The 14,952-nt window shown below is 37.3% G+C and overlaps 1 protein-coding gene across 1 annotated transcript in view; it reads left to right on the top strand.

Moving 5' to 3' along the window:
* TRHDE (thyrotropin releasing hormone degrading enzyme) overlaps positions 1-14,952 on the top strand; it is a 211,339-nt gene that overhangs the window by 184,584 nt on the left and 11,803 nt on the right. The window contains exons 16-17 of the mRNA XM_005519367.3: positions 8,579-8,746; positions 9,273-9,413. Coding sequence (XP_005519424.3) covers positions 8,579-8,746; positions 9,273-9,413 — 309 coding nt within the window. The remainder of the gene's footprint in view (positions 1-8,578; positions 8,747-9,272; positions 9,414-14,952) is intronic.

The following is a 14,952-nucleotide window of genomic DNA, read 5'->3' as shown; positions in this document are numbered from 1 at the left end:
CTGAGAGATATTTTTTTTATATAGATGTAATTTGAGTGTTTACTGTGACAGTAAAAATAAAGGCTAATTTGAGACATATCCACCCATCCCCTCCCAGAAACTTTATTCTGGAAGATGGCACAAGTTTTTCAAAGCAGTAGAGACAATGGAGAATTAGGTTTGTGTCTCAAGATTTATTGAAAATTGCTGAAAACTAAGTCAGTATTAAATTAAAATGTGATATTAAATACCACATAAATGCACAGCTGGTAAATCATATAAGGGAGGTTTTTGATGCCCTGGCAGTTACTGCATTAAACTCATTGAAGTTGAGATCCTATAACAGAGAATGTGCTATTAATAGAAGGAATTGCTGAAGAAATGCTAACATTCATAATTTTTTTAGCCACATTTTTAATTTATTACTTTTTAGATGTTCTGTTGAAATGTTTTTTCTGTTTTATTTGTAATATTTAACTTTGGATAAAGTGTCAGGTAGTACAATAATATCTAACTCTGTTTTACTGGCATATGTTTACAAGTGCTGTTGTTTTTAGTAATTACATTTAATCTGCTAAATCCAGAAATGAATTACCATCTACTTTTCACAATAAGAAAGTGAAGTAATCATGATACCAGATACTGTTTATATTTTGTAATTATATACTCTTTACTGCACAACTACTTTGCCACTGTTCACTAAGTAAAATAATAGTCATTCTTAGCACAAGGCCAGAGGTCCTCTTTGTATTTTACCGTTTGAAAAAGCCATTAGATTTCCAACTATAGTGCTGCAAATTTTCTTCTGGAATTAGTGAAAAAAAAAAACTTATGTGTGATCTACAGCACGAGCCTCTGTGCATGAAAGTGGAAGTCGGCTGAGAGGCTGTGAAGAGTCAAATTTCTAAAGTGATTTAGGTATTGCTTCATTTCTGGATGACTGGCCCATACGGCAGAATCAGACACTCAGAGTTACGCTTCCTACTGGGGGATTTGGGGGCCTGTAAAAATGCAGCTGGCAGCAGCCACTGTGCTGTGAAGAGCCTCTTAACATGAGATTCTGAAGTGTGAGTGGGCCCTCTTGGGGTCCAGCACTACAGGTAGTAGGAAAGATACATTTATCAAATGAATACATAAATGGCAATTGTAGAGTATGGGGGTCCTTGCAAAAGATGCCTTTCCATATTGTCACTAAAGCAGGAAAAGGACTGCTCCTTTTCTTTCCCAGCCCAGCTGGCAGAGAGGCTGCTTTTCAACACCATTTCAAACAGTAGTGCTGAGGTTCCAGCAGTTTGCTGTGCTTCGGTTTAGTCCCTTGGCCCTGTATCTGCCGATGCAGAAAGCAAGCCTGATGACCTGTCTGTGAGATGTTTGGGACAGTATTAAGATGCTGCAACACACTTTCCTCCTCTAGCTTCAGCTCAGCCACTGGAATATTTTTCACTAGCAAGAGAAATGATACAGCTTTCCAGTCTAAAGATGAGAGAGCATTCATCTGAGGGAAAAGGGGCTTCAGTACCTGAAATACCAGAAATACTTAGTGTGCAAGGGGCTTTAGGTGGTATTGCTCATGGCCACTTTTTCAGGGCAAAACGCAACAGAAAAAAAAAGCATAACTGAGAAAGAAATTTGTTTGTACAAGGAGCAAACCAAACACATAGCACCAGAAACAGAAGAGACTGTGAAGAAGGACAGTCTTGTTTCGCTGGTTTAGGAATTGATATATTTTAATTCTTGCATTATGGTATTTTAATTCTATGCATTATCTTGGTCATTATTTCTTTCTACTGAAGATCTGAGGTTAGACCTCACAGTAGGTCTTGCAGTGTTCTAATCAATGAGTTTAAGTATTTTTACTCTTTTTTAAATGGTTGATTGCTTGAAGGGCTGTATTTATTTCTGACTTGATGGTGATATTAAAACAATAATTTTCACACTTTTAAATTGGGATATAGACTGCTCCTGTATTAGAACAATGGGAACCCTTGAAACTTTCATGTTGACGTTCAGAGAAATATGAACAGAGTAGAAAACATACAACCATGTGGAAATTTCCCTTGTAGTTTGAGAACGTAAAGTTAACTGGGATTCAGTCAACAGCAGAATGTTGTACAAGAGAAGCCACTGTTGGCTGAAAATAGAGATGTTTGCTTCTACCCTCATTTGACTGAGCTCATCCCTGTGAAGCTTTCATGTATGAAGAAATACATTATTCACACTCCTTAGATATAACAGCACTGTGGTTCAGCCTAAAAAATTAACAAAATTACCATTCAATGCCTGCCTGAGCTTAATAATCAGCCTTGTTAACCCCTTTAACCTTCACTGCATCTATTCTGAAAGAAAAACATGTTCCTAAGAGGATTAGCATTTTCAGACTTCTTGCCTTGAATAGGTTGAGTAAACATGTATTTCTGAAGTTCAGGAAAGAATGCATGGAGAGCTGCTATATGTAAACTCCTGACAGGTGATAACAGGGGGGTAATATTCAAATAGACACCATGATGACTCAAAGAATAACTTACCCATAGACAGGAGCATGTTTTTGCAGACATCTCTCTGGGTGCAGGCACAGTTATCTTTCAGCTACTCTTACCATACATCAGCTGCAGGTTGCCACATATACATCTCTGCTGGCAAAGTTGACTGTGGATGTATGCTTGCTTGGGGCAAAGTTAAACAGGGTGATGTAAACGTGAATATGTGAGAGAGCTGCTTTGATTTAAGACAGCTGATTTTGCCTTCAGCAGAAAAAGGAGTACTTGTATTCTGATTCTGTTAGAGCTGTGGTGACACTGTTCTTCTGCTGGCATGCAGCACTGAGCAGTGGGAGATTATAGTATTGCATCAGACACAGTTATGTGCAGATGTTCTGTGAGATGTTACTGGACCTGTTGGAAGATCCCAGCTAGGCATAATCATTTTTCTTTGCTCTGATTTTAAACTTCTTTAGAAACTTAGCCATTGCTATTTATTGCGGTCTTTTATATGGAAACAAACTACCTTAATTAATTGTCTTAATACTCCTAGAAAACTTAAATGCATTTCACTGAGACTGATGTCATATCACTTTGGGGTGATTTTAGCTTTAATGCAGTATTTACTATTACTCTTCTGTCGCAAGCACTCTGATCAGTTTTGATGATGTTTGCAGTGGGGAGTGCAGGCTGCTACACTGAATTAGGCTAAGCCAACATCCATTCTGTAACCCATGGGTTGATGAAGTTTGCATTTTTCTGTCTCTGTGAATGAGGAGAAGTAGAGTCCGATGGACAATTCTGAATGCAAATACAGATATTTTAAAACTGTTCTGGTCTAATCGTCCAGATTGTTCTGAGAAATGTTGGAGTGCAGAAATGAGGCCATGTTGTAGGACCAGTGGGAGCTTCAAATTTTGGCAACAGTTTTAATTTAAGAAATCATTCTGGCCTGCAAGTACTAAGGATGGCAAATCAGTTCTATTTTAATAAAATTAATTATTTATTAAACAGATAGGAGGTAACAGGCAAAATATCTTAATCAGAGTTACTTACTGCACAGTATAGAATGAAAAGGAAGTACTAGTAGATTACAGCATGACATAAGCCAGTGCACGATATCAAGGTACCTGTATTAAAGCTAGCAGAAGAAATAGTATTGATTAGGAGTCACATGTAACTTACTACCAAAATTATGATTCTTTCAATCTCTGTGGGAGTAACCGGGAAGCAGGCATCCCTACTCATGAGAAAAACTCCACACATTTCCATGAAATGCATCGAGCATTTCTGCTTTGTGAGAGTTTGGTGTCGTTTTTATATTTTGTAAAGTGAGATGTCTGTCAGTGAGAAATCCAGCTTATCTCCCAGATCTCACGTCGACATTAAGATGCTTATTGGCAGTTGGGAGATGCCAGACCAGTGTTAAAACCCTGTGGTGCCAAAATAACTCTCTACAAGAGAGCTGTTCCTGTTTCAGTTATCTTACTGGTTGACAGGCAACGGGTAAGCTCTTGTGAGGGGTAAGATGTCCTGCTACAGGCCAGAGATCACTGAAAAGAGAGTAAGAGGTGAACTTTCCTGTTCTGTCTGTGGGTTTCAAGTCAGAACACCTTCGTGTGTTGTTTGCATTACAAATGAACAACTTTTGGTTACTAAGTAATGAAATCAGGATCTTATATCTCTGCGTACTAATGCTAAGCAACCTTATCTAATTTTTTAAAGTATAATAATGTAGATATGGGCTTTTTCAGTTACTTCTGTTTGCCATTTCACTTCTGTCATGATGCTGTGATGGTTAGGAACATTGGTTTATCATAATACTTTATCATCTTAAGAAAGGTGTAAATAATGAAGTAAATGTCTTGAATCACTTAATTTCAAGGACAATGATAAACCAACAAGCCAAATTTGTGAGTCATGAACCTCCACACTTACTTATGCAGATTTTGTGTTTTCTCTACAAGGAATAATGGATTCATGTCCATCCACCTGCCTGAGTTGTCAGTGTGCTTACTTGGCTGCACTTCAACAACTCAGTGGAAATGCCACCAGAAAAATAATTGTGTGTATAGGAGTGTGTTGCATGTCTATAAACAAAACTCCCCATAGAACTGAGGGAGTAGTAGTAAATAACAAGTTACCATTTCATTAATTGAAGTTATTTCAGCAATGTCTGGTTTAGGTGATAGAAAAACAAAAGTTCTTCCAAACAAGCATTTTTTCTTTCCTTTTCTTCCTCCTTTATTTCTGTATCTAATTACTTGTGGTAGATAATCTTATTTCTGTGTTTCACATGGACACAGTAGTGCTACTGTCTTCCAGCAACTTAGAAATGTGCTTAAGTTTTACCGCCTACATGAGTATTTGTGTGAACATGGCCAACAGGTTAATTACTTTTGTTAGTTTCTTGGAAGAGACACTGGGTTCTTTCAAGGGATTGATGCCTAGCAGCTATTTTTGGAAATTGTTAGCAGCAAACATGAAAAAAATGAGAGTTATTTTAATTTTTTTCACACATGAGTGTCTGATAAATGTAAAAAATTAAAGCGAATCCCTTCTTCTGTGTTTGAAACCCCTAGAAGTTTTAATTACTGAAAAAAATCAGGCATAGCTATTCATGCATTTTGAAATGTTTCTGGAGCTTTGCCAGGTAATGTAAGCCAATGTTGCTGAAGTGATTTACTAATTAATAGGTTGTTACAACATTTGAGTAGAATCTTGCACTCAAGTCAATAAAACTTAAGGAGGAAGAAAACACTGTTGAGTGTATGAGTTAATCAAGGACTTAGCACTCTGAAAGACCATCTGGGTCTAAACAGAGAGAGGACTTCATCTTGTAAATGATAAAGCTGAGTATTATGGGGCAGCTGTGGTTATGGTTCAGGAAGTGTTTTTACCTTCTGACTTCTGTTTGTCACCACAGTAAAATGACCCTATATGCAATGATTATGGATTAGCAGTAATTAATTTGAAATCCTTAGAATTTAGATAGATTAGTCTCCAATTTTCTCATTCAGGGATGATCTCTCCACAACTATGCAAAATAGTTGATCAGAAACAACCATATTTTTGTTGCAAAACTGTCCAAAATGGACAAAGGCATATCTACTCAGAGATCAGTGCCACAAAGAAGTATTTCACTCATTACTCAGTCATTAAAATCAGTGTTGAAGAGCTTGACTATGCTGGTTGCATGCTTACTTGTGAGGGATGTGCAGTAGGAGTGGGAAGGAGCAATGCAGTAACCATCACTTGAGGGATGATGTATTCTCTGCCAGCCTCTGTCAGACGTATGTAATACCTGAAACTCAGGAGCACAGGACAGGAACCGTGCATAGCTTTGCCCCAGATGCCTTGAGTAGCCACATCCTCAGTTAATGTCCCCTGAATCTGAGGTGGGACAGGCATCTGAATGTCAAGCCCATCACAGCTCTGTGGCTGGGTTTTCAAAGGGGAGTTCTGCCCTGTCTCTTTAGACCTGGTATGTACTATGGCAGAGGATCATCCCCTCCTCTTTCTGTGTGATAACACCAGCAGCATGACTCCTGGAGTTTGTAATAGAGCATGGGAGTAGAACATTTGGGATTGAAGTTTTTAAAAATAAGCTGTATGATACTCTTCTTTGTAATAGAATCTGTATTACAGATCTGCCAATGAATTACTAATGCTTCATTCTTGTTTCTTATCTGAGCCTTGTAACCTGTTAAACAAGATTATAAATATAGTCATCAAGAAAAATAGGCTTAGGTTAAATGTTAAATTGTTGCAAAAATAAGAATAATGTTCGTGATTAATTTTCTTTGTCAAATGGCACCCTAAATGGTGTTGAAACTTGTTACTTAATCAAAGAACTGTCTAAACTGTGTGCATTTACATTTTAAAGAATTGAAACACAATTTCCCCAGAAGATAAATAATTATGGTCCAATTTTATAAGTGTATCTTCAATTGTTAGAACATACTTTAAATAGGAGCAAATATGTACCAATTAATTATGACTTAGAACATTATTTTTAGCTCATTGTAGAGCCTTATAATTCACTCACGAAAAAAAGAAATCCCTGTAAAGGCACAGCACGATTTTAATTAATTTTTTTGTAACTGTTTAATTTTTAACTTTTTCTCCCAAAGTGTTTAATTTTTAAATGAGCTCGGCTAGCCACATATTTCATTCTCACCATCTTATCTCTAATGCAAGAAAAATAAAGTTAAATAAATTGGATCAGTATTCAAATTAAAGTCATTTAAAGTGATGCTCTTAAACGTTTATTTTTATTCTTCTGAAGTATCCATCAATCATATTAGCTCTTTTAAAATGAGAGCAGCCTTGAAGGCACAGATGAGGTTTTACTGACAACTGGATGTGTTCTGCGGTGTTACAACCCAAGCAGTACCAAAATAATGGTAATTTTATTCACTTGGTTTGGTTAATACAAGGGGCAAATGCATCCACATGCTGATCTAGTGCCTTGGAACTGCAATTTTCCAGGAACCTATAATAGTAAAAAACTTGTAGACTGGAGAGATTTCAGCTATTTAGATAATGATAGAATATGTGCCCAAAATGACTGGACGAGTAAGAAAGGAAAAATCCCCACAAATGGACAAAATTCAATTAGTGGACTCTCTGTAGGGTCAATAGTTAAAGAGAAATTACTTTGGGGATATTTTGGGGATATTCACATTTTCATACACAATTTTCATTTCCACAAGGGGACCCCCCCCGTCTACAGTGCTGATTGCAAGCCTCTCACAGGAGTAGTTTGTAGTGTTTCGTAGCTGTACATTTTGTAGTTTCTGAAGGTGAGCCTTTTAAAAGCAGTATTTATGGTCAATGTCTTGGTTTGTAGGGTCTAATTTTTTTTTTCACATTGTCCTCATTACTTAGCTTATAGGTACATACCTAAAACCTTCCCTGGAGCAGTTGATTGGATGACATTGATTAGATCTGCTGCAGCACTGCCAATATACAACTACTAATATGGGGGCAGTAGAGTTTTCTTAGCAAGGAAAATGGTGATGTCTAGGTTATAGTCATGGGATCAGCTCCGTCACCTGTCATAAGGTCTCCTTCCTTCCCGGAGATGCAAATGATCCTGTGCTTACTGACACTGCTGCTAAAATTGCTGGTGTTGGCCCTTAGAATGTAAATAAATGGACTAGCTGGGAAAGTCCATTGAATTGATATGTTTTATTGTAAATTTTGAAAACTGTAAACATCACAAGTGAGGAGTGCTGTCTGGGGTTAGCCATCCACTTCTAGGCACATCTGCTGCTGTGTCTGTACTAGCCAAACACAGAGTGACAGTCCCTCCAGCCCACATTTCCTACCTGAAGTAATGGGACAGTGGTACAAATGTTTCAACTTCTATGCTTTTATAGGAAACATAAGCAAAGTAGGAAATTGAAAACCCAGCTGAGACCTTTTTAGAAGAAAACTGTACATATGCACACACTATACTAGGTCTGAACTTGGTCATTTAACTGTAGTTTGAGTTGATATTAATTTATCAGTAATCACAGCTCTCAATTGTCCCATTGCACAGCTGGTAGTACTGGTATTATATGCTGAAAATAGAAAGAACAGATCTTTCTGTTTTTCTCCACTCCCAACAATATCATATGTAAGTATCATTGTCACAGCACATCCTTTCTTACTTATATATTACTATATGAAGATGAAGCACTTTCTAGCACAAGCAAGGAGGAGTTTCTGGCTGCTCAGGTCATGTTGTAAAGCAGTGCAAAGGACAAGAAGAGCAGATTTGGCACAGAGCCCAGCAACAGAGTGATAAGATCCCCTACTAATTTGGAGAGCCTATGTTACCTGTAGGTTATGTGGCACATTATGACTTGATGAACTACATGACCATAATTTATAGTCTCCTGAAAATGTGACAGCATTATGAAGAGAATGGCAAGCATGTGTTACCCTTTGGAAAGCCCATTAGGATGGCCTTGGGGGATGCTAGTGGCAGTAAAGAAATGCAAATGTTATTTAAAAAAACCAACGCATTACTGTTGGACAATAATTTTGAAGTCTCAGAAATTATCCTCCTTTGTATCCAATATCAGGAGGCTGCTTATTTACCACAATCCTATTATTGATTTCTTTTTTAGAATACCTCTCAATGTGAGAGACATTGTCTACTGTACAGGAGTTTCACTGATGGATGAAGATGTATGGGAGTTCATTTGGATGAAATTTCATTCTACCACAGCAGTGTCCGAGAAGAAAATACTATTAGAAGCCTTAACTTGCAGTGATGACAGAAACTTGCTCAACAGGTAAAAAATATTCTATATTTGAATCTGTTACTAATAATCACTTCAACAGTTATGGATCAGCACTTGCACTTTCATCTTAACAAAGAAATTTGTGTTTCAAGTACAGGCTTACTGTCTGTATAAACCATCTTACACTTTTGCATCAATGCCTATGAAAATTGACACATACTACCTTTTCAATTCTAGATTTTCCTTTGTTCATTGGAAATGTTTAAAATCCTGTAATTATTATTGGGGTTTTTTTTGTTACTATGTTCTTTATTTACCATGTCTTGACCAAGCTGATCTTAAAGATTTTATAAAAGTGCACATGTAAAACTGCAGTCAGCTTTTATTGAAATAATTTTACATCAAGATTTTTCTGATTCATAAATGTGTCCAGTTCTTGGAATCATAGAAATAAACCACTGAACTCACTCAGAGACTTAAACAATTTGGAAGTGATCTTTTTTTTCCAAGAATTTTCTGATGGACTGTTGTTAGACAATGTGTTTGTGAAACTAAATGTTCTTGTTTCTCCCACTAGACTTTTGAATTTGTCTCTCAACTCAGAAGTTGTCCTGGATCAGGATGCAATTGATGTGATAATCCATGTAGCTCGAAATCCACACGGAAGGGATCTTGCTTGGAAGTTTTTCAGAGAGAAGTGGAAAATACTAAATGCTAGGTAAAGATAAAAATTCTTAATTTATTTTCATTTTCTTATCTTGATATAATTGGTGTAAGTATTGTATAGGTGTGTATTTATATAAGTTCCTGAATCTAGTCCATTCTCTTTTAATCCATAAATGGAGATGTCTCTAAATATGGAATACCTACATATGAGTCAGAAATGCATTTATTCATGGATTATCACACACACGCATAGAGACATTTGTCTCTTAGCAATCATCTGTATATATATTAGTGTATTGTGTCTATGTTTATGATAATGAATTCTATCTATATGTCAAGCGCTGCAGTTCTGTTTTTATATAGATAAAAAACAGCAGTTCCCGAAGGAATTTTTCTGATTTAAAGTCTGATAGAAAAAATAATCTTTTCAAAAATATGAATTCAGCTGTGGGAAAAATGCACCTTTTCAAACATTTCCATTTTCAAAAGGATGTTAATATAGTGTCATCCCCTTTCTTTCCATTCAGTGTTCCAGGTGAGTTTCAAGTAATAGAGGGAGCAACATTTTGAATTAAAAATAGATTAACAGAAAGGACACAAGGTTGCTCCTTACACCTGCTTCTCTTTCTCTTTGAACAAGTGCTACGTGCTCCTACTCTGAAGCCCAGTCAACATTTGAAAATCCGTTTTGATGAAGATTTTGATATTAATTCAATGAGTGACAAATTTGTGTAGTTCATTAGGGACAACCTGAGGGCCTGAAAGATTGCACAGCAGCTCATCTGATACTGACAGATTAAAAAGGACTACAACTTGGATGAGGTTCAGATTCTCAAGGCAGGTGTCCAAGATTTTAAGGCATCCCATGCCAGGTCACACCTTTGGTGTTGGCAGGGAAGGCATTGCAGATCTGTTCCATTCTGGACTTGTGAGGAGTCAACTGTTGTACTACAGAATATTTGAAACAGAATATTTAAGATGCTGTATTTAAACAACTAAATCCCAGTGCCCAATGAATACAGGTGCAAACTTCCTATAGGTTTCACAGCATCAAAGTAAGAGTCAAACTGAGACACTGAGTTTTAGTTTTCCTAAAAATTCAGAAAGCTGTTTTGGATAATACTTTATAGTGTAGTGAGATTTTAGAAAAAGTTCATCTGGGAAAATAGGTTTGAGCTGGAATTAGTTTTGGAAATTTATATTGCAGGAGCATACTTTTTGAAAGTAATTTCCAAAAAAGCTCCAAGAATGCTGAAGAGTTTAAAAATCAAGAATTATCTGCTTTTGGTGTGATTATTCCAGGAACTGGACTTTTACACAGAAAGTGGATGGCAGATATATTACTATTATGCAACCCAGTGCAGATAGCAAATGATTTGTCAGGTTCCTCCAGGGATTTATCCAGAGTTTAGGCATAAAGCCATCACAATCTGTATTGCTACAAACACATATGCTGTAGTTGTGTCCTGCCTTAGTAAGTATGTTTATCTGACAAACTAGCTAATACCTGTGATTTTAGATGTGGACAACATTAAGCAGTATAGACAAGTATTAAATATTTAACAAACTATGCCACATGCCAAATCTTTTGGGTGTCACAATTTTAAATAGAATCTGGATTGTATTTATTTCACTTCCTTGGAATGCATCACTGTGCAATCTAAATTCATAACAATCATCAACAACCTGTTATTGTCCTTTTTTTTTAAATGAGAGAATAACAGAGAGTTTGTCGTTTTTCTCAACACTGTCTTTGTCTTACTGTCATTCAGTTTGATCTCCCAACATAAATCAGAGTCACCAGAAAAAATGTAGCAGTTGATTTTTTTCTAAAGTGGCATCCAGTTGAGTTTCTGTTGATCACAAAAAGATTCACTGCAGTGAAATGAAATAGTTAATGCAAGCTGTACATATGTGTTATATATTGAAAATAACATTGGTTTATAATCATAGATTAGAATCTTTTAGATGAGACTGAGAGAGAATAGAATCAGTCTAATTAATACCTCGCCCCTTACCTGTTCAGTGAAACAGTGACACGATAGCATGCAGGGTCCTACACCTGGGTCTTGGCAATCCCAGCCACACCCACAGGTTGGACAGAGAAGTGATTTGAGAGCAGCTCTGCGGAGAAGGACTTGGGGGTGATGGTTGATGAAAATGTCAGCGTGACCTGGCAATGTGCCCTCACAGCCCAGAAAGCCAACCCTGGGCTGAATCCAAAGCAGCGTGGTCATCAGGTCAGGGGAGGGGATTCTCCCCTCTACTCTGCTCTTGTGTGACCCTACCTGGGAGCTGTGTAAAGTTCAAGTGCCCAGAGAATGAAGGACATGGAACTGTTGCAGCAAGTCCAGAGGACAGTCATAAAGTTGGTAAGTGGACTTTATGGTACCTCCCCTACAAGGATAGGCAGAGGAACTTTGGGCTGTTCAGTCCAGAGAAGAGAAGGTTGCATGGAGACCTAATAGCAATATTCCAGTATCTGAAGGGGCCTACCGTGAAGCCAGAGAGAGAGTCTTCCTCAGGAGCTGTAGTGATAGGACAAGGAAGAATGGGTACTAATAGAAGATATAAGTTAGATATTAGGAAGAATTTTTTTGTTCTGAGACACCGGAACTGGTTGTTCAGGGAGGTTGTGAATGCCCCACCCATTGGCAGGATTCAGAGCCAGGTTAGATAAGGCCTTGAGCAACTTGGTCTAGCAGGAGGTATCCCTGCACAAGAAGGGGTGGGGGTTGGGATGGGATGATCTTTAAGGTTTATTCTAATCTCTTAATGTTCTATGATTCTATGTTCTATTCTGTGGCTTCTGATTAACCACTACTGCGTTTTTAAAACATAAGCTTTATTTTGGAATTATGGTTCAAGAAGAACATGCATGTCTTGGAGTAAGAGCCAAGGACAGTCACAAAGGTGATATGATGGCTATATAACATAGTATCTGACCTATGAAGACAGGCTGAGAGAGCTGGGAATGTGCAGCCTGGGGAAGAGAAGGTTCTAGAGATACCTTATAGCACCTTCCAGTACATAAATGGTCCTTACCGGAAAGCTGAAGAAGGACTTCTTATAAGGCCATGTAGTGATGAGGGGAAAAGGCTACAAACTGACGAGGGCAGGTTTAGATTAGATAATAGGAAGAATTCCTTTACTGTGAGGGTGGTGAGGTGTTGTTGGATAGGACTTTGGGCAACCTGGTCTAGTGAAAGGTGTCCCTGCTCATAGCAGAGGGATTGGAACTGGGTGATATTTCTAATCCAAACCCTTCTAGGATTCTACGATTCAAGTTGATTTTGTCCCAAGGCATCCTTTTTCTACAATTATAATTTATTACTTAATTTTATTCAAAATTAAAATACTTTGTATCAAACATTAATTTAATAAGGTGATATCTCATTGATATTTTCAATTTAATTTAGTATAAAAAGTGTTGATGTTTCAGATAGTAAAGTGAAATAGCTGAGGAGGATTAAATTATAACTATGTTTCCTCTTACTTTTAAACACAGCATGTCAAGGAGTTAGAATTGCCCCAAAATATTGTTAATCCTTCATATTTTTACAGGATGCTTATATTCGCATTGTCCAGTATATATTTATGATGTATAAAGTCTTCAAAGTCACTCATATAATTTGCACAGTTGACTTAAAAACTGAGGTGCCTAACAAGTCTTTAGTAAGAAATCTGTGGAACTAAGACTGCTACAACTCTGAAAAAGAGAATTGAAAATACTATACTTGGCTTCATGTTACCTGAGCATGCACTACCTTGTCTCCTAAAGCATTTTCATCCTGTGTGCACATGTCTGTGTGTGAAAATTTAATACATCAGCTGCCTATAAGAATTACTTCATTCTCAAGTGCTGAATCATTTGTCAGCATTTGGGAACTTGACAGTATTTGGGAAGGCATTTATATCTGTCCAAAGTAAATGGACTATGCTGCCTCTAGAGATTGCACAAGTGCAAAGCCTGTACAAATGTGGAGCACTGGGAGGTTTACATCTGCAGTAGGAAAGGTGCAGTGGAGAGTCTGTGTCTCCAGAATGTTTCCAGGAAGTTCAGTGGTGGTTTTTCTGGTTCTGGTGTGCTGTTGTCTTTCCTGTCAAGGGTGACAAGACTGACACTTGTAAGACCAAACACTTTTCCTATTCATTCTTATGTTTCACACCTGCAAAATACTATTTTGGAAGGTGACTCTTCTAGCTTTTTTGCCAGCAGAGCTTCTATAGAAATTGCTGTAAATGACTGACTTTTTACCAAGTATACATAATGGGCGGTAATCAGCACAGGTATGCATGAAGGTATCATTTTTAGTGCAAAGAATTCTGTTACTTCTTGTTTGCACTGTGGTGGCTACAGTAGACTGTAAGAAAAATAAAACCCCTGCAGCTGTTTTTATGAGGTTGCTTGTCTAAAGTGGATTGGTAACCTTATCAAAATACCCCGTCAAGAGAAGCTTCCAGTTTTCCAAACAGTCAATTATGTCTGAGACTGTAATAATAAAGGACTTTGTTAGAAAGCCTAAATGTGCTTAAGGTACCATGAAATCCCTACTTCCCATAGTTTGCCTCTGGATGTCTGTATATTCTAGTGTGACTGAAATTTTGGGAAAAGAGATGTACTTGCTGAAATAGCCATGAATAATTCATTTATTAGTGGTCAGGGAGTAGGATTTTTGATACCTCTAACAGCATTTCTCCTCGTAAGAGCTCAAGATAGCAAGCAATATAGCATAAACCTTCCCTAAAACAGAACCTTCTCAAAGAGATATTAGTTCCCTTTCCTCCCCATCTTTCTATACCTATTGCTTTGGCTGTCCTTCTTCGCTTTCTTTCTCCTCTTTGAAAGAACTGTGGCTGAGAGTACCTCAGCATTTAAGGGCAATCAATTTGGGATTAACAGAGGCAGAACAGAAAGCTGTGACTGTGCCAGTTCGTTTCACTTTGAATTTTGAACTCCTTCTATAAATCAGTCTGTAAAAGTGGACAATAAATTGAATTGTTCCCCCGGATGAACATAATTTCAGTAAAGTCTATTGGTAATACTTAAAATTGTCTGACAGGAATCTGGATTCCCTATCTTAAAACCAGTCATGTTCAGATTAGCTAAATACTGCTTTGGACACACGTGTAGATATATATAACTATTTATCAAGTGCCTTTTACTATGCTGAATGACATCTAAATTGACTTACTTCTGGTTTCTAAAGGAACTATACTCTTCATGCTGGAGACTGAAAAAATCCCAAGCCCCAAAACAACAAATCCCACAAACTATTCCAACATGAAATGTAAAATTCAGGGAGCGATCTGGTCAGCAGTGATGTAATGCTTCATTTTGAGAGTTGAAAAAAACTTGTGGAAAAACAAATGAACAGGAGGAATTGAATGGCCAGTTTCAGAGTAACTGCCTGCCAAAGGTCATTGCTGATTACTTCTGCATATCCTTTAAATATTCCTTCCCAAGCTTTCAAATTTTCATTCCAGGTTGATTCTTTGAAATGTTACGTTGTGGCCCAGGGGATTATTTTAGTAATATTATTCCTATCAGCATTATTTATTTTAATTACCAGGTACTGGAACAAGAAAAT

This window comes from Pseudopodoces humilis, chromosome 5 (assembly GCF_049639895.1).
Source record: "Pseudopodoces humilis isolate 2021_Gansu_Grassland_sample_001 chromosome 5, ASM4963989v1, whole genome shotgun sequence".
NCBI lineage: Eukaryota > Metazoa > Chordata > Aves > Passeriformes > Paridae > Pseudopodoces > Pseudopodoces humilis.
This window is presented reverse-complemented; position numbering and strand designations above follow the sequence as displayed.